The 20,205-nt window shown below is 45.6% G+C and overlaps 1 protein-coding gene across 1 annotated transcript in view; it reads left to right on the top strand.

The window, feature by feature from the left end:
• Positions 1-20,205, top strand: part of LOC124619969 (potassium channel subfamily K member 13-like) — a 131,383-nt gene that overhangs the window by 89,027 nt on the left and 22,151 nt on the right. The window contains exons 5-6 of the mRNA XM_047146631.1: positions 9,694-9,900; positions 19,476-19,715. Coding sequence (XP_047002587.1) covers positions 9,694-9,900; positions 19,476-19,715 — 447 coding nt within the window. The remainder of the gene's footprint in view (positions 1-9,693; positions 9,901-19,475; positions 19,716-20,205) is intronic.

Genomic DNA, 20,205 nt, shown 5'->3' with positions numbered 1-20,205 from the left:
TAAACAACAGGCTGCCAACTGTCGGTCATTTGACGAAACACAGGGATAACTCCTGCCAACAGCCAAATCGATAGTATAACTTTTAATAATATTTTGCACTTTTAAAGTTTTCGTTTGTACACCCCTCATACAATACACTGTTTTGGGCAACTCGGGACATCACCCTAATAAGGAGACCTCACTTACCGTGAGGCCATATTCTAGGATGGCCTCCGGCTGTGCGTCTGAGCAGGACTTTGAGGTTTTATTATATTGAGGTTCTACACTTATTATGACCCAAAAAAGATAAGAAAAGCCTAAGCTAAATGTAGTATAAGACAATGCTGTTCTTTAATAAAATACTTAATCATAATACTCAAACCTAACCCAAGTCCTACAAATGATTTTCGGGCAACACGGGCTTAGTAATACTAGAGCCCGTGTTGTTGCCCGTTGCCCTTTTTTAAGCCATCATTAACTTAAACACACTGATGTGTACTCTGCGGCTGCCGCGAGTGAAATGAGCCAGCAGCAGCCAGAGCAGTAGCGCGAGCTGATAAGACGTCACGCGCTCCTTATCATGACGTCACTTCCGCTGATAAATTTGATTTTCCAGCAACACGGGCTAAGTAATATATAGCAGCGCGCTGCTATACATTACTTGGCTGAATTAGGAATGGTAATATACAGTAATGTCACCTTGTACTTTAATATAATTTGCTAATACACCATCAATTTCATGGCTGTGTGACTTGTCCTTATGCTGGTGTGTAAGGCGTGTGACCTTGAAGGGGACTTAGCCGCTGAGCAAGGCAGCCGGGCAACACGGGCCCTAGTATTACTAGGCCCGTGTTGCTGGAAAATCAAACTGGCTGTTGCGCAATCGGCACTGATAAGGCGCGCTGGCGCTGCTCGCACGGGTGGGGGGCAGGAAGTACATCCTGTTCTGAGCCAGCAGCAGTCTCATTCGACTCGAGGCAGCCGCACGAAGCACACAGCCATGCCGTACAGGAGGAGAATGTATAGAAGAAGGAGCAGACTACCAGTGTACAAGACAGTGGACACTTTCAGTTTTGTTCCTAATAATGTTTCTCAAGAAGAGCTACTGACTGGTCCTATCACATTTGTTGGTTGCAAGATTAACTTTTCATGTACTACTACTGAACTTGTTCCTGGTAATTCATGGTTAACACTTGCTATAGTACGAGGTAGTGATAAAGCATTACAAGGATTGGAGTCGTACTATGACAGAGACATTATCTCTTATCGCACCTTTTCAATTGGTGTACAAGGTGATAGGAACTATGGAACAGGTGTGGTACATACTGATAAACCATTTTCATTATATACAAGAAACAGGAGACGTGTTAATGCTAATGAAAGAATCAATGTTTGGGCCAAGATTGATGGTGTATTAGCAAATTATATTATTTCTAAAATTAATGTAAAAAAATAAGAGAGCTGGTAGAGCGCGTCATAACAAGTAACTTCCATGCAGCAGCCCATGCCTGCATCCTTTAGCGTTCGGCGCTAGGCGCCATTTAACAGCGTCGTGCGCCGCCGGGAACGTAGGCATACAACCTGCCATCCGTGTCAAAAGGGTAGCACTTATTCCAGGCGGGACAACATCAAGAAGTATCTTCCGCCTTTGCAGACATGCGAACGCGTCGCATTTGGCAATGCAAATGCGGAAGCTGTGCACACAGCAGAGTCTGATTCGCCCTGCATCAGCGTATCAACAAGCGAGGACACTCCTCTGTTAGGTATTGTGTGGAGCGGGCGCGAAATCACTTTTCTTTGGGGAGGGGGGGGGGGAGGGGGGGGGAAGGAGGGGCAAATATGCACTGTGCTTATGGCCTGAGGATGGAAATGCTACCGCTGCTCAACGGTTGTACGTACAACGGTTTCCGAAACATCAAGCGAGTAAAAGATCCACGCACGTTCACCACCTTCCAAAGGTCACCTATGAGAGAGAGATGCACTTGCGACGCGTTGTCCATCGACAAGGTACCAGAATGACGCATACGCATTTAAAGCCTGCATCGAAACCTGCTGCATTCATTATGTGATACAGGTGCGAAGGGCGCCTCAATAAGCTCATGGAAGTGTTATTCGAGAAATGGGTGTAATTCATTCCACTGTCTGGCGCGCGTAGAATGAAAATGATTTTCGTTCTTATACCCTTCATAAAGTTCAAGCTCTTAACACAGTACATTCTCCGTGTCGCATTGACTTCTGGCAGTGGTTTTTGCATTAGTCTGCCATTCAGTCTGAATTCCCACACTTCCTACTTTTTATGGATGAGGCATCATTTACAAGGGAATGAAATTAAAATTAAATAAATACGATTAGCTGCCGACAGGCGTTGATATACATCTACGGGAACAGTTGAAAATGTGTGCCCAGACCAGGACTCGAACCCGGGATCTCCTGCTTACATGGCAGACGCTCTATACATCTGAGTCACCTAGGGAACAGAGGATAGTGCGACTGCAGGGACTTATCGCCGGCACGCTCCCCGGGAGACACACATTCTCAATTTTTAGTCCACACACTACAATCGTAGTGCCCCCGCCATTATACCCATTACTCGCGGCAGACAATCCACCGAGTCCCGTAAGAGTTCAGGCAATTCGTGTGCATCCGCACTGAAGGAGGTCATCAGCCGGTTAGCCTTAACGATATGAAGATAGCATCCGGAAATGTGGGTCTCACGGGGAGCGTGCAGGCGATAAGTCCCTGCAGTTACATTATCCTCTGTGCCCTTGGTGGCTCAGAAGGATAGAGCGTCTGCCTCCACGTTGATGTATATCAACGCCCGTCAGCAGCTAATGGTATTGATTTAATTGTAATTTCATTCTAGGGAGCTGCAATGTCACCAATGGCATCTGTTCTTCCGAACAGGTCCAAAAGAACAGATACCATCTTCATATACACTCCTGGAAATTGAAATAAGAACACCGTGAATTCATTGTCCCAGGAAGGGGAAACTTTATTCACACATTCCTGGGGTCAGATACATCACATGATCACACTGACAGAACCACAGGCACATAGACACAGGCAACAGAGCATGCACAATGTCGGCACTAGTACAGTGTATATCCACCTTTCGCAGCAATGCAGGCTGCTATTCTCCCATGGAGACGATCGTACAGATGCTGGATGTAGTCCTGTGGAACGGCTTGCCATGCCATTTCCACCTGGCGCCTCAGTTGGACCAGCGTTCGTGCTGGACGTGCAGACCGCGTGAGACGACGCTTCATCCAGTCCCAAACATGCTCAATGGGGGACAGATCCGGAGATCTTGCTGGCCAGGGTAGTTGACTTACACCTTCTAGAGCACGTTGGGTGGCACGGGATACATGCGGACGTGCATTGTCCTGTTGGAACAGCAAGTTCCCTTGCCGGTCTAGGAATGGTAGAACGATGGGTTCGATGACGGTTTGGATGTACCGTGCGCTATTCAATGTCCCCTCGACGATCACCAGTGGTGTGCGGCCAGTGTAGGAGACCGCTCCCCACACCATGATGCCGGGTGTTGGCCCTGTGTGCCTCGGTCGTATGCAGTCCTGATTGTGGCGCTCACCTGCACGGCGCCAAACACGCATACGACCATCATTGGCACCAAGGCAGAAGCGACTCTCATCGCTGAAGACGACACGTCTCCATTCGTCCCTCCATTCACGCCTGTCGCGACACCACTGGAGGCGGGCTGCACGATGTTGGGGCGTGAGCGGAAGACGGCCTAACGGTGTGCGGGACCGTAGCCCAGCTTCATGGAGACGGTTGCGAATGGTCCTCGCCGATACCCCAGGAGCAACAGTGTCCTTAATTTGCTGGGAAGTGGCGGTGTGGTCCCCTACGGCACTGCGTAGGATCCTACGGTCTTGGCGTGCATCCGTGCGTCGCTGCGGTCCGGTCCCAGGTCGACGGGCACGTGCACCTTCCGCCGACCACTGGCGACAACATCGATGTACTGTGGAGACCTCACGCCCCACGTGTTGAGCAATTCGGCGGTACGTCCACCCGGCCTCCCGCATGCCCACTATACACCCTCGCTCAAAGTCCGTCAACTCCACATACGGTTCACGTCCACGCTGTCGCGGCATGCTACCAGTGTTAAAGACTGCGATGGAGCTCCGTATGCCACGGCAAACTGGCTGACACTGACGGCGGCGGTGCACAAATGCTGCGCAGCTAGCGCCATTCGACGGCCAACACCGCGGTTCCTGGTGTGTCCGCTGTGCCGTGCGTGTGATCATTGCTTGTACAGCCCTCTCGCAGTGTCCGGAGCAAGTATGGTGGGTCTGACACACCGGTGTCAATGTGTTCTTTTTTCCATTTCCAGGAGTGTATTTACAACGGAAGGTTTGTTCAACAGCTACGGGCACAGAAAAATCTGCACGTTGCCTTTGTTCGTGGTCGGCAAGGGCGCTTCTCCGTCACTGTTCGGGCTGATCTGGTAGGCGACAACCTGATTGGTCAAAACATGCTTCCCGAACGACTCAACTCAAACAGATACTTAATTTTCTTAAGGGAAAAACTTCCAGAGTTACTGGAAAATGTCCCACTCAACGTGCGACAGCGCATGTGGTATCATCACCATGATGTATCTGCACTCTTCGTCACGCGGTGCGAAATCATTTGGATGAGAATTTTGGTGAGAACTGGACAGGGTGCCGTGGACCATTGACATAGACTACACTTTCCCCGAAATTGAACCCATCCGATTATTTCGTTTGGATGCACCTGAAACATGTTGTTATGAAACACCCAGCCCTGGTACCATGTCGATTCGAATGGGTTGTATGCCTATCTACTCGGCGACGCTGTTAAATGACGCCTAGCGCCGAACGCTAAAGCCGTCCTCTCACGGGACGTGAAAACCCACGTGGATGAGGATCCGGTGACTTCAGAGAGTGGAGTTCCACGTTCCACTACATTCTGAAGTGTCAAATAAAGTACCTCACATGCAGTGGACCGTTGACGTAGACTACACTTTCCCCGAAATTGAACCTATCCGATTTTTTCGTTTGGATGCACTTGAAACATGTTGTTATGAAACACCCAGGCCTGCTACTATGTTGACTCGTATGAGTTGTATGTCTATCTACTCGGCGGCGCTGTTAAATGACGCCTAGCGCCGAAAGCTAAAGCTGTCTTCTCACTGGACGTGAAAACCCACGTGGACGAGGATCCGGTGAGCTCAGAGAGTGGAATTCCACGTTCCACTACATTCTGAAGTGTCAAATAAAGTACCTCACATGTCAAATTTTTGCCTCGTGGATAGGAACGTAGCCCGAGATGCGACATCGATATCCGTCAGAAACAAAACATAGGAGCCGCCATATTGCAAGGCGTTAATTATATTTGGTGGATTTTCTTTCTCATATAGTACTTGCTATGAGTATAAGTTGTTCTAAAGGATCAGCAAATAGAGGATCTCTCAAAAACGCGTCGTTTTAGCTACTATTTGTTGTAATAAAATAACAGTAAACCACATATCGGTAGTTAAAGGCTTCCTGTAGCTGATATTTTTAGTGGTGTGCTATGTATGTATACCGATTCAATGCTACGGTACCGTTATGATCTGTCAAAACCGCGTCTTTTTTGGTACAACTTGCATATTAAACATCAAATAATCGCATTTTCAGATACAGTCTTTAGACAGCGTATGCCCAGATGTTAGCGTCGTGAATGAATGTACTACGAAGAGATAGGTAGCGAGTCCGAGTACAGTTTCCTCCCTATATCTTTTTTTCACATTTTGTTTTCTGAAACATAATATGTCTTTCTTATTCGAATTCAACAGAAGTATTATCACAATGACCAATGTTATTAATTATGAATAATGAATTTGTTGCAATTTTTGATGCAAATGGAATGTTTTCCCAGAGACCAAAAATCTTAATACGACTGCCAGTCTGTATCTCAAAGTAACTAAAAGTTACTCGTTGAAAGATTTTGCTATTATGAAACATCGGTAAAATATATATGCCTGTCTCTAAGTTTATGGACTGGCTCATGTTTGTGTCTCGCCGATACATATCTTTTTCATGATGGTGAGCAGATCCGGAAAAAATATTATTTTTCACTGGAATTAAATAAGGAAACGAATCTCGATATTGGAATCCTTGTGATCAAGTATATTATTTCAGTGCGTTGGTAGTCAACGCAACATCGAGAATATGGATATTATGCACATCGCAAACTGACGTTAGACGCTACACCTTAACTACATTCCATTTAAAACCGAAACTGGGATGAAAATTCAACTGAGTTAACGAATAACTTCTGTTAGAATGTATTTCAGATGGTTGTACAGCGTTATGTAGTGTTCCTCTTCTAGCAGTTCGCTGTTCATATCATCGAAGAATCAATGATGTCCTTCGCTTTTTTCCCGACTCTTCTTCGAAAATTGCTAACAGAATTAAAGCAGCTATTCCACGCGCCTCCTTTTTCGTAAAGAAACTGTGTGACCTGAGAGCCAAATTTCGTTTACAAGGGGAAGGGAATAAGTCGTGAAAAGTAAACTTGACAAGAGAAGCAAAAAATGGTTTTGACACTACACAAGAACTCCGAATTAATTTTAAAAATGTATTTACAGAAAACTGCCACATTTATGTAAGAAACATGATTATGCTGTACAAATATTGCTATAAAATGCATGATATTTGATATCCATGTAGTCCAATATCTCCAGGAGGTCATTTTTCTTAGCCTCACTAATGTGGCCCATCGTCCAACTGCTGGCAGAGACCGAACTGCAGAGATGTTGAAATTTCTGTGCTCTCTACGGTTCCATTTCATTGATGGAAATTCTTTTATTTCTGTAATGAACAGCTTATCCCTCACAATTTTAATCTAAGAAGTAGGACTGGGAGCTGTATGGAATAACGTATTGCATACCGAGGCGAAATCATAGAAATCTTCCTCCCCCATATTTACATCACTGAATGGCAGTACATTCTTTTCTTTCTCTAATGGTATCAGCTATTTCGTCAGGAGTAATTGGTTGTGAAACCTTCTTTCTGGCGGTAGCGTTCTCGCTTCCCCCGCCCGGGTTCGATTCCCGGCGGGGTCAGGGATTTTCTCTGCCTCGTGATGACTGGGTGTTGTGTGATGTCCTTAGGTTAGTTAGGTTTAAGTAGTTCTAAGTTCTAGGGGACTGATGACCATAGATGTTAAGTCCCATAGTGCTCAGATCCGTTTGGACCATTTGAACCTTCTTTCTGTTTTTTATTATGCTGAAATCTCGGCCACAAGGCATGTAGGCATACCCCGACACTAGAAATTTCAAACTGACGTTATGAGCCATACTGTTTACCACTGCGTATATTAAATTTAAAAAAATCGTGTTTTTGTTTTGGCCAGCGCTGTTGTCACAGCACACAGTCGAAGTCAGAATCAGTGACGTATGATTGTCTCCTTCCCAAAGCAGGCTCGTCGATATTACGAAACCTTCTTCGTTTTATCTGCACTCTATGTTGATTAAACCAAAAACAAAATTACCTAGGTGCAACCAGTTTTGGTTCCGTGTGCTGAGTGCAACTTCCGTACCTCATGCCCTGCAGCCTGCACATAATAAGTATACATATCGATCAGGTCATAATAAAACGTAAAACTAGGCGTTATCATTGAATGTAATCAGGTAAATTTCATTTTAGGCGGAAAATATGGCTTGCCAGTTTGTGTGGATCATGTTTCGGAGGCATTTGTCGTATTAATAACTCCTAGTAACGTTGCTGCGGGATCAATAACACAGTAATGAACGGTTGGTCACAGAGTAAAACCCGGTAAGTCGGCTGCTTGCTGACTTACTCTCATATCGATGCCGTGTCACGTGATGTTACTACAAGTTCCATCTCGTGTCGTTTGTAGGAAAACGCAACCGCTCACACCTTTGACATTCTGCTACTTCTGTGCCAGTGTCGATGTGTCTTACAACCTTTTCGATACAAAATCTACATCTACATGTATACTCTGCAAATCACATTTAAGTGCCTGGCAGAGAGTTCACCAAACCACCTTCACAATTCTCTATTATTCCAATCTCGCATAGCGCAAGGAAAGAATGAACACCTATCTATCCGTACGAGCTCTGATTTCCCTTATTTTATAGTGGTGATAGTTCCGCCCTATTTAGGTCGGTGTCAACAAAATATTTTCGCATTCAGAGGAGAAAATTGGTGATTGGAATTTCGTGAGAAGATTCCGTCGCAACGAAAGACGCCTTTCTTTTAATGATGCCGAGCCCAAATTCTGTATCATTTCTGTGACACTCTCTCCCGTATTTCGTGATAATACAAAACGTGCTGCCTTTCTTTGAACTTTTTGGATGTTCTCCGTCAGTCCTGTCTGGTAAGGATCCCAAACCGCGCAACAGTATTCTAAAAGAGGACGGACAAGCGTAGTGCAGGCAGTCTCCTCAGTAGATCTGTCACATTTTCTAAGTGTCCTGCCAATAAAACGCAGTCTTTGGTTAGCCTTCCCCACAACATTTTCTATGTGTTCTTTGCAAATTAAGTTGTTCGTAATTGTAATACCTAGGTATTTAGTTGAATTTACGGCTTTTAGATTGGACTGATTTATGGTGCAACCGAAGTTTAACGAGTTCCTTTCAGCACTCATGTGGATGACTTCTCACTTTTCGTTATTTAGGTAAACTGCCACTTTTCGCACCATTCAGATACCTTTTCTAAATCGATTTGCAATTTATTTTGGTCATCTGAGGACCTTATTAGTCGATAAACGACAGCGTCATCTGCAAACAACCTAAGATGGCTGCTCAGATTGTCTCCAAAATAAATATAAATAAGGAACAGCAAAGGGCCTATAACACTACCTTGAGGAACGCCAGAAATCACTTCTGTTTTACTCGATGACTTCCCGTCAATCACTACGAACTGTTACCTTTCTGGCAGGAAATCACACATCCAGTCACCTAACTGAAACGATATTCCGGTAAACACACAATTTCACCACAAGCCGCTTGTGTGGTAGAATGTCAAAAGCCTTCCGGAAATCTAGAAATACGGAATCGATCTGAAATCGCTTGTCAATAGCACTCAACACTACATATGAATAAAGAGCTAATTGTGTTTCACAGGAACGATGTTTTCTAAACCCATGTTGACTGTGTGTCAATAGACCGTTTTCTTCGAGGTAATTCATAATGTTAGAACACAATATATGTTCTAAAATCCTGCTGCATATCGACGTTAACGATATGGGCCTGTAATTGAGTGGATGACTCCTACTACCTTTCTTGAATATTGGTGTGACCTGTGCAACTTTCCAGTCTTTCGGTACGGATCTTTCGTCGAGTGAACGGTGTATATGATTGTTAAGTATGGAGCTAAGGCACGTGAAAAATTATTTGTTTGGACTTACTACGTTTCCCCTGTCAACGCCTCAAGTGATAGTGACAACGGGTGTTCGGGAGCGCCGAGAACTTAAATCATTTTGATTAGTTCGATCCGTGTGCTGATGGTGCTGTCTCTCGTGAGGTCGGGTGTCCCGTCGGCTTCCACGTCGGCGTTTACTGCCTCGTCCTGTGTGAGCACAGCTTAAGGGATACAGATATGGGCTCCCATGTGAAAGTTACTTGATTAACCCCTCCATCTCTCTCATTTCTTACTTTCATTTTACAAATACCCTGTGTAAGGTACAGTCGCTGGCGATGTGTGTTTTACTCTGACTCTCTTACAGGAGCCGGACTACCCGCACGTGCACTGGTACCGGTTCGGCAACTTCGTGTTCCTGGTGCTGGGCTGCTGCTGCATCTACTCGCTCTTCAACGTCACCTCCATCGTCATCAAGCAGTTCCTCAACTGGCTCATCGTCAAGCTCGCCTGCCGCGGCGTCTGCGGCACAGCCGGGGGCCCGCGCAGGCCGTCCGTCATCGCCGTCCGCAAGGTACTGTACACCAGAGTACTGTACAGTAGTGTACAGCACAGTAGACAGGCAGCGTGGAGCAGTGCTCGCCAGAGGGATGAGTTGAGGAGCGCGCAAACAGCTCTTCCCTTTGGGACCTTGCTGGCTCTTTACTGTCACCTGTCACGTGATGGGAGACTTGACTATAAAAATTTTCCCAATACAGTCCTCTTATCTTACCCTTGCAGAACATCTTGGAGCGATGCTTGTTCTTGCTGTGTATCTTCTGGGTCTCGGGCTCATACAGGATGTATCATAATTAATGGCGTAAACGCATACAGTTGAAAGTACACGGTAATAGAAGCAAAAAAAGGCTCAGTAAACAAAGGGTCGAAAATGCACACCTTAAGAGCTACGAGCTATTTTTCATCTTCGATACTCTGAATCAAATCTCTTCTACTGCAAGTTCTTAGCTTTCCATATTTTGGGAAGTGATAATATGGACCAGAACAAGGAAAAAACGTCCAGTAAACATGTGCTCTAAAATACACACCTTGAGCGCTATGAGCACTTGTTCACCTTCGCTACTTTGGAATAGAACTCTTCTAATGAACAAGTGCTTATAACTTTTAACGTGTTTACTGGACTTTTTTTCTCGTTTTGGTCCATACTATCACTTCCCAGAATATGGAAAGCAAAGAGCTTGCAGTAGAACAGATTTGCTTCACAGTAGCGAAGATGATAAATTGTTCGTAGCTCTTAAGGTATGCATTTTCCAACCTATGTTTACTGAGACTTTTTTGCATCTAGTATCGTGTACTTTCAACTGCATGCGTTTACGCCATTAATAATGAAACACCCTGTATTACATTGCTTACTGCTGCTATTGACGGTGAGGATTTAGCAAATAATCATTTGTTCATTGACTGATGGATGTTGTATGTTGTCCCTGCTTAACTGCTCCTTAAACCTCATTCCACCTTCTGCATCCCTCACAATATCATTTATACAGGATGAAAATTATTTGATCCAAAAAACTCTGGAATGTTGCATTGAGCCGGCCGGAGTGGCCGTGCGGTTCTGGGCGCTACAGTCTGGAACCGAGCGACCGATACGGTCGCAGGTTCGAATCCTGCCTCGGGCATGGATGTGTGTGATGTCCTTAGGTTAGTTAGGTTTAATTACACTCCTGGAAATGGAAAAAAGAACACATTGACACCGGTGTGTCAGACCCACCATACTTGGTCCGGACACTGCGAGAGGGCTGTACAAGCAATGATCACACGCACGGCACAGCGGACACACCAGGAACCGCGGTGTTGGCCGTCGAATGGCGCCAGCTGCGCAGCATTTGTGCACCGCCGCCGTCAGTGTCAGCCAGTTTCCCGTGGCATACGGAGCTCCATCGCAGTCTTTAACACTGGTAGCATGCCGCGACAGCGTGGACGTGAACCGTATGTGCAGTTGACGGACTTTGAGCGAGGGCGTATAGTGGGCATGCGGGAGGCCGGGTGGACGTACCGCCGAATTGCTCAACACGTGGGGCGTGAGGTCTCCACAGTACATCGATGTTGTCGCCAGTGGTCGGCGGAAGGTGCACGTGCCCGTCGACCTGGGACCGGACCGCAGCGACGCACGGATGCACGCCAAGACCGTAGGATCCTACGCAGTGCCGTAGGGGACCGCACCGCCACTTCCCAGCAAATTAGGGTCACTGTTGCTCCTGGGGTATCGGCGAGGACCATTCGCAACCGTCTCCATGAAGCTGGGCTACGGTCCCACACACCGTTAGGCCGTCTTTCGCTCACGCCCCAACATCGTGCAGCCCGCCTCCAGTGGTGTCGCGACAGGCGTGAATGGAGGGACGAATGGAGACGTGTCGTCTTCAGCGATGAGAGTCGCTTCTGCCTTGGTGCCAATGATGGTCGTATGCGTGTTTGGCGCCGTGCAGGTGAGCGCCACAATCAGGACTGCATACGACCGAGGCACACAGGGCCAACACCCGGCATCATGGTGTGGGGAGCGATCTCCTATACTGGCCGTACACCACTGGTGATCGTCGAGGGGACACTGAATAGTGCACGGTACATCCAAACCGTCATCGAACCCATCGTTCTACCATTCCTAGACCGGCAAGGGAACTTGCTGTTCCAACAGTACAATGCACGTCCGCATGTATCCTGTGCCACCCAACGTGCTCTAGAAGGTGTAAGTCAACTACCCTGGCCAGCAAGATCTCCGGATCTGTCCCCCATTGAGCATGTTTGGGACTGGATGAAGCGTCGTCTCACGCGGTCTGCACGTCCAGCACGAACGCTGGTCCAACTGAGGCGCCAGGTGGAAATGGCATGGCAAGCCGTTCCACAGGACTACATCCAGCATCTCTACGATCGTCTCCATGGGGGTAGCAGCCTGCATTGCTGCGAAAGGTGGATGTACACTGTACTAGTGCCGACATTGTGCATGCTCTGTTGCCTGTGTCTATGTGCCTGTGGTTCTGTCAGTGTGATCATGTGATGTATCTGACCCCAGGAATGTGTCAATAAAGTTTCCCCTTCCTGGGACAATGAATTCACGGTGTTCTTATTTCAATTTCCGGGAGTGTAGTTCTAAGTTCTAGGCGACTGACCTCAGAAATTAAGTCGCATAGTGCTCAGAGCCATTTGAACCATTTTTGAATGTTGCATTGAACCTGAAAATACTTTTCTAATGTTTTTGCATGAGCGGCACCATTTTACGAGGACATCAGATCTTACCTACAGAAGACAAAAAGGAAAACATACAATTTTTAATTCTTTATTCCCAAGAGATAAAAAAATTAATACAACACTATTACCTCAATTACCGTGGATGTTCAGAAATGCCTCCATTGACGTGTAGACAAATGTTACACGGACTGGTCAGGTGCTGTCTAACACTGCAGAAACGTCTTTAATTCCTCCTGCTGTTGCCACCATCTAGGCAACCAGATCCTCTTGAATCAACAGGGTTTTTATCAACAACGTCGCGCATCTCACCCCACACCAAATAGTACAGGGGGTCAAAATCAGGAAATCGAGTAGACCATGGCACAAAACAGCCTCTGCCAATTAATTTCCCTGGAAACTCGGTTCAAGAATCGACGCACGGGACGACTGAAATGTGCCGGTGCCCCGCAATGCTGGGACCACGTGTGTTGTCCTGTAGTGACAGGCTCGCCGCCTTGGCAATGCTTTGCCAAGGAAATTCTAATGGAATGGAAATGAGCTTTTGACGTCATCGGCCGGGAGGCCCCTTGCGGGGCAGGTCTGGCCGCCTAGGTGCAGGTCTTATTACATTCGACCCCATATTGAGCGACCTGCACGCCGGATGGGGATGAAATGATGATGAAGACAACACAACACCCAGTCCCTGAGAGGAGAAAATCACCGACCCAGCCGGGAATCGAACCCGGACCCCTAGGACGGCAATCCGTCAAGCTGACCACTCAGCTATCGGGTCGGACGGGAATTTGTAATAATGCCTGCCATTTATTGGCATAGGTAGGAGATATGGCTCAGTTAAACAGTCACCAACAACACCTAGCCATACACTCACAAAGAAATAAGCTTGATTAGTGCGAGTAAGTGCGGCATGTAGATTGGTCTTACTCCAAACATGCGAATGGTGAATGCTGATCAACGCATCAAGCCTGAATGTTGCTTCATCTATAAACAGCACAGAGGACAGAAATATGTTATGAATTTGACAGTGCTCTAGGTACCACTGTGAAACCTGTGTTCTGAGCAGATAATTATCGCATTCCAGGTGGTAAGTGAAATTGATGGAACGATTACTCATAATGGGTCGTTTTTACGATCGTCAAATTCCTGTCCATGTCACTCGCAATCGCGTGAGTGCTGATGGAATAATCTGGCTCTACATGCTGGGAGTATGCGTACGGAACGATTTGAAGTGGAATGATCATATAAAATTAATTGTTGGTACGACGGGTACCAGGTTGAGTTTCATTGGGAGTGTCCTTAGAAAATGTAGTCCATCAACAAAGGAGGTGGCTTACAAAACACTCGTTCGACCTATACTTTTGAGTATTGCTCATCAGTGTGGGATCCGTACCAGGCCGGGTTGACAGAGGAGATAGAGAAGATCCAAAGAAGAGCAGCGCTTTTCGTCACAGGGTTATTTGATAAGCGTGATAGCGTTACGGAGATGTTTAGCAAACTCAAGTGGCAGACTGTGCAAGAGAGGCGCTCTGCATCGCGGTGTAGCTTGCTGTCCAGGTTTAGAGAGGGTGGATTTCTGGATGAGGTAACGAATATATTGCTTCCCCCTACTTATAACTCCCGAGGAGATCACGAATGTAAAATTAGAGAGACTCGAGCGCGCACGGAGGCTTTCCGGCAGTCGTTCTTCCCGCGAACCATACGCGACTGGAACAGAAAAGGGAGGTAATGACAGTGGCACGTGAAGTGCCCTCCGCCACATACCGTTTGGTGGCTTGGTAGAAATGTAGATATAGACAGCTTTCTCAAATTGCAGCTTGTTCTAGTAATTTACCCGGTCACCGCAGACAATGATACAGAGCAGTACGGTGATTAGGGTATTACTGTTGATAAACCCACTGTGCTGCTTATCCGTTATGGTTCATTATGAAGTAAGAACCAACGATATCAGCACACTCATTCCGAGTGTTCGCTCTATTAGCAGCCGCGCGGGGTAACCGTGCGATCTGCGGCGCCTTTCCACGATTCGCGTGGCTTCCCCCGCGGAGGTTCCAGTGAACCCTGGGGCATGGATTTGTGTGTTGTCGTTAGTTTAAGTTAAATTAAGTAGTGTGTAATCCTAGGGACCGATGACATTAGCAATTTGGCCCCAAAGGAACTTACCATAAATTTCCAAACTGCTCCATTAGTAAACAAGTACTGCGCTGTGTCATCACGTACATCTGAGACAGTGAAAGAGTTATTACAACTGGAGAACGAAGTATGCCCTCAGACAACACAACCGTAACCATTACAACAACAATTTCTGTCATTACAACTGAATAGCGAATACACCCTTTACCGGATCAAAAAACGCTCACAGGAAATTATGACATTAGAGAAAAATATTTGTTTTTTTGTCCCTTGCAACCTTCCAGAGTCTGTCGGTTTATATAATTTTCATCGTCCAATCGTTACTAAACCGAACTTAATATCTTTGGGAACCAGATAGCAGGGCTATGTTGGCTAATGTTGGAAGCCCAGATAAATCAATCTCACAGACTTCAAGTCTGAAAAAGCTGCTGCTCTTTTCCACGAATCGTAATTTAGTTTGTAGACTCAAAAAACACCCCTCCGATGTGATTGCATCTACGGTACGGCTGTGTGTATGTTTTTTGGCAGTTCTCAGTCAATTTACATCAAAATTTTTTTTATACTCTGGACAATAATTTGTCAAAAAGTCCACCAACTGTCCTGAAGTACATTATATCAGGTCAGGCCTATAGTATATCGCACGGTTACTCGAAATTGTACCCACCCAGATAGGAACTGCAGGCCACCGGAGAAAACAGAAAATTGTACGAAATTCCTTGTTTCTTGGAAACTTTTTGAAACGAACATGTGTTAAAATTCTAGTTTTTGGTTCAAAGATTATTTGTAAAAATCAGACACAAAAACGTCAAATTCGCAACCAGTGTACATAAAACTAAGGGGAAAACAGTCATCGGGCAACGCTAGACAAGTGAAAAATTAACGTTTTGAATAAGTTGATACAGTAACTTGATACAGTTTACTTTTGGACAATCCTCGAGACGTAGACTCCAAAAGCAAGTCATCCTCCTGCTTATGCGGGTGTGTTAAAGGAAGTTTACGTGGTAAATCAAATACTCCTATTAAACCGAATATAAAATGCTATAGCAGAACGTATTGCACAAGAGTGTTGGACAACATCTTAAAAACAAGAACGGATAAACTAGGCAGCGAGCACGAGGATTTATGTTTTATTTTAGGATACGCAAGAGCTGACCACAGCCAAAATTAAGTTGTAAAACTCTGATTAGGGGAAAAATGGGTAATGGGTGTGCATCAGATAAACTGCTAAATCATACTGAAAAAGGTTTAAAAATAAAGTGCTATTGCCAAGCCGCAGGAAATCATAGTACTGAAAAAGGGCAGACGAAAGTGAGTGACCAAATCTGAGAACTCAACAAGCCTAATCCTTTAAGATATTGTTGTTGATGATGATGGTGATGACCATTATACAGGACGGCTAAAGTGAACCTTGCCCTCCGGACGATGGCGGGAAACGTCGGTCCTAACAGTGTGTAACGGTGGATCAACCAACTGATGAACATTTCCTAATGCGTAGTAGCGCGAGTTCGGTAAGTTTACATAGCTGAAGAAAAGTAAAAGCCGAGGATCGTAATATGTCGGCATTACTCGGCAGAAATCAATTCGCGCAGAAATCAATAGCGATGATAAAGATGGAGATCGCGTTTGATAATGTGTTCATATGATTTTCTTTTGATTCTTACTTTAATTTACATTTGCATGGAATTACAGCTGTATCCGTTGTTTTTCTGGCTTTCGTTCACTTAGCAATATTTTTTGGTATGTGGTTCATTTCAGATGGATTTCTGATAAGGTCTTCATTGTTTATGCTGTGTTATCACAAAACGTAGAATTCGCATTGCCTACGTCGTATTTTTTTCGGCGCACCCCCATTGTTTGATTTCGGTAAAGTAGAGGGCGCCTGTCACATCACCTTTGACTATGTGAACACATACGGTACAGAAAGCCAACTATTTGAACATCTAATCAGCGTGGGTTATCCTATGTCAACTCTTATAAGCGCGTTTCTGTACTTAAAAGACTACTCGCAACCTAGTAGAACCGTTTTAACTGAAGGGCTTGTCAGCTTTTCAAGTGACAATAATGTATTTTGCTGTTTTTCTGTAGTCGTTCACAAACTATGTATAAAATATGTGTGTGCGTGTGGGTGTATTGAAAGATTTGACAAGTGAGATACTGGCTATAAATCAGTGCCCTTATAATCAGACAACTGCACACTTCCCGGCAAAAGACATGAAGCACCCAAAAGTGGAGGAGGAAACGAAATGAAACTTCACGAATTGAGAGTGTATGTGGTGTCCTTGGAGTGATTATAAAACCAGCAACTCTAACGATTTAAACACCGCCGATGGTGAGTTTGGGTAGAAAGTTACATTGACATCTAACCAACTCTTCTGGGCGCTTAAGTTTTATTTCCTTGCCAGTGCACGTATGTTGATAGTTATATGAGATCCTAGTGAGAGGAGCAATAGAGGAATTACTTCTCTGTGCAAATATTATTTTGGCGACTTCCACTTACAGAATTACTTCAGTGGTCAACCCACGTCATTAAAGACTTAAAAAATTCGAGCTTTAGAAGATACTCGCCATATTCTTCGTCAGGAGATGATGAAGGACGACGGAAACACCTTGAAATCTCGAGTTTATGTAACAAGAGTACCGTCAAACCTGTTAATCATGGACCTTTGATAAGTCTTATCTCTGTTGTAGGAGGGGGGTGTCCTGACTATCTGCTAGCGCCTTTTCATACGACGGCTCCTACTTCCCAAAAAAAAAGATGTTGAAGTTTTATGTGTGTGTGTTATACCCATAACATTAATCGCGTTTCAACTAAGCGAGCTTAGCGCAGTGGCTAAGATTCCCGGCTACCTCGGTCGCGGTATGGACTTAAACCTTGCATCTTTACCTTTTTAAATATTTTATTTATATAGAATATCATTAAGTAGCACATGGCATCCGAAACCGTTCAAAAATAGTAGTTTTCGCCGTAGTAATCTCATTATTAAATCAATCATTACAATACACTAACCGGCCGCTGTGTCCGAGCGGTTCTAGGCACTTCAGTCCGGAACCGCGCTGCTGCTACGGTCGCAAGTTCGAATCCTGCCTCGGGCGTGGATGTCTGTGATGTCCTTAGGTTAGTTAGGTTTAAGCACTTCTAAGTCTAGCAGACTGATGACCTCAGATGTTAAGTCCCATAGTGCTTAGAAGTCATTTGAAACATTTTGGGAATATACGCTTTCTTCAAATATGATTTACATTTGTTGCAGAATGGATAACAGAACCATCTTTCTCGCTATCGCTTGCTGCACTAGGACAGAATTCCACATTATATTTGTCACAAAAGCAACAGACATAAAAACTCGTTGACTACCACGCACATTTAATGAAAGCTATTGCCTTCCAGGCACATGAATTTTTCAGAAGCGAACCGGTAAAGACAGTTCGTTTAAACTCAGGAAGACCTGTCTTAGATCAATTTCGATGCAAATCACCCACCCGTATTTGATCATGCCTGTGAAAGCAGGTGCACCAAGCCGATGCAGAATTAAAGGAAGTGTTTTTATGGAATCGTTTCTCGAAGCGATTTCTCTGTTAGTCTTTAACAAGTCGGGAGCACTTTGATTTTTTTTGTGAACATTTTAAGCTGCTATAAAAATAAACGTCACAGTAAAGTCCATTTGGGTGGGATACTTTCTGTGGTGCAAGTGCATGCTTTTCTTCCATCTAAAATGATATGATCTTAAAATGTATGATCAGTCAGCATTCCCCACGAATAAATGATGTAAAGATCATAAAAGCTATTCGTGCAGCATTTTTGTGATCTTCTGTAATTCCCTGTAGGTCACAGCCACAATTTTTAATATATGACTGAAGTCGTCAACTCTTTTTCTGAACAATCCAACTAAATTTCCCCACAGTTCTCGTAGACATAAGAAAACATAAGAAAATATTTCTCCTGAGGCAGTTATAGTACAATGTGCTGTGAAGGAATGACAAATCCTGTTAATATTTTTTGCTGCACGGAGACCGTTTTCGCTCCTTGTTCCGCACTGGGAAAAAAGCCCATGGGGTGGATGTGAAATCGTATCGGCAGCGTGACAGAGGCCGGCCTTACCCTCTGCGCTAAGCTCGCTTAGTCGAAATGCAACAAGTGTTACAGGTGTAGGAGGTACTCATAAAACTTCAATATTGGCTTTTTCGAGAAGTAGTGGCCGTCGCACGAAAAGCCGCTAGCCAGGCAATCACGACACGCCCTCTTACAACTGAACTAAGACTCATAAAAATCCGTGGTTAACAGGTCTGATGGTCCCTTCCCGAGGCATTGAAATCCAAGAGGGTTATGTAAAGTTTCATTTTCACCATCCTCACCTCAAAAAATACGAGGATTCCTATCACTGGATGTATACACTCGAGTTTCACACACAGTAGCGTCATTCCCCATTCCCCGTGTGGTTTCAAATGGTTCAAATGGCTCTGAGCACTATGGGACTTAACTTCTGTGGTCATCAGTCCCCTAGAAATTAGAACTACTTAAACCTAACTAACCTAAAGACATCACACACATCCATGCCCGAGGCAGGATTCGAACCTGCGACCGTAGCAGTCCCGTGGTTCCGGACTGCGCGCCTAGAACCACTAGACCACCGCGGCCGGCCCCGTGTGGTTTCTCACAGTAATATGCTTTCCAGTGAGTTCTTATAGGCTGTTTTTCCTCCTGTATGTTATAATCCAAATCACCCTTGCTAGCAGACTTCGATACTGGTGGATCATATAACATCACCCGGTCATGCTGTCGTGCAGGGCTCACAGCGGCGGCGGCGCTCGTCCTCGGTGCGGGGGCGGCGTCGGTCGTCGGCGGGCCTCCCGCAGAACCTGCGCCGGCCGCCGCCACTGGCAGGCGTGCTGAGCCGGGGGGCGGCGCCAGTGCCCGTCTGCAGCGCCCCCACCGCCTCCAGCGCCTCCGACGCCGACTCTGACACAGAGGCGGGAACCTGCGGCGCGGGGCCACGCAGGCTCTCTGGGGAGCTCATCTCCATGAAGGTACGCCTCAACTCCTCTATCAACGCTCTATTGTAGTTGTACTCCCTCAACTCCATGAAGGCGTGGCTCAACTCCTCTATCAAGTCGCCACTCTACTTGTACACCCTCATTTCCATGAAGGTGCATCTCAACTCTTCTATCAATGCCCTGCTGTGCTTGTACACCCCCATCTCCATGAAAATGTGGCTCAATCCCTCTGTTAACACTCGACTGTATTGTACTCCCTCATTTCCATGAAGATGTGGTTCAATTCCTCTATCAACTCTCTACTGTACTTGCACACCCTCATTTTCAAGAAGGTGTGGCTTAACTTCTCTATCAACACTCTACTGCACCTGTAATTCCCCACTTCCCTGTGCCTTTTATCATCCTCATCCCACCATTTCTTTGTCCTCATTCTGAGCTTCTGTGCGACATCATCTTGGCTGAACACACTACAATATACAGGGTGTTTCACTAAATGTGTTTGCCTCTGTAAGTTACGAAGTAA

The sequence above is a fragment of the Schistocerca americana genome, chromosome 6 (assembly GCF_021461395.2).
Source record: "Schistocerca americana isolate TAMUIC-IGC-003095 chromosome 6, iqSchAmer2.1, whole genome shotgun sequence".
Classification (NCBI taxonomy): domain Eukaryota; kingdom Metazoa; phylum Arthropoda; class Insecta; order Orthoptera; family Acrididae; genus Schistocerca; species Schistocerca americana.
This window is presented reverse-complemented; position numbering and strand designations above follow the sequence as displayed.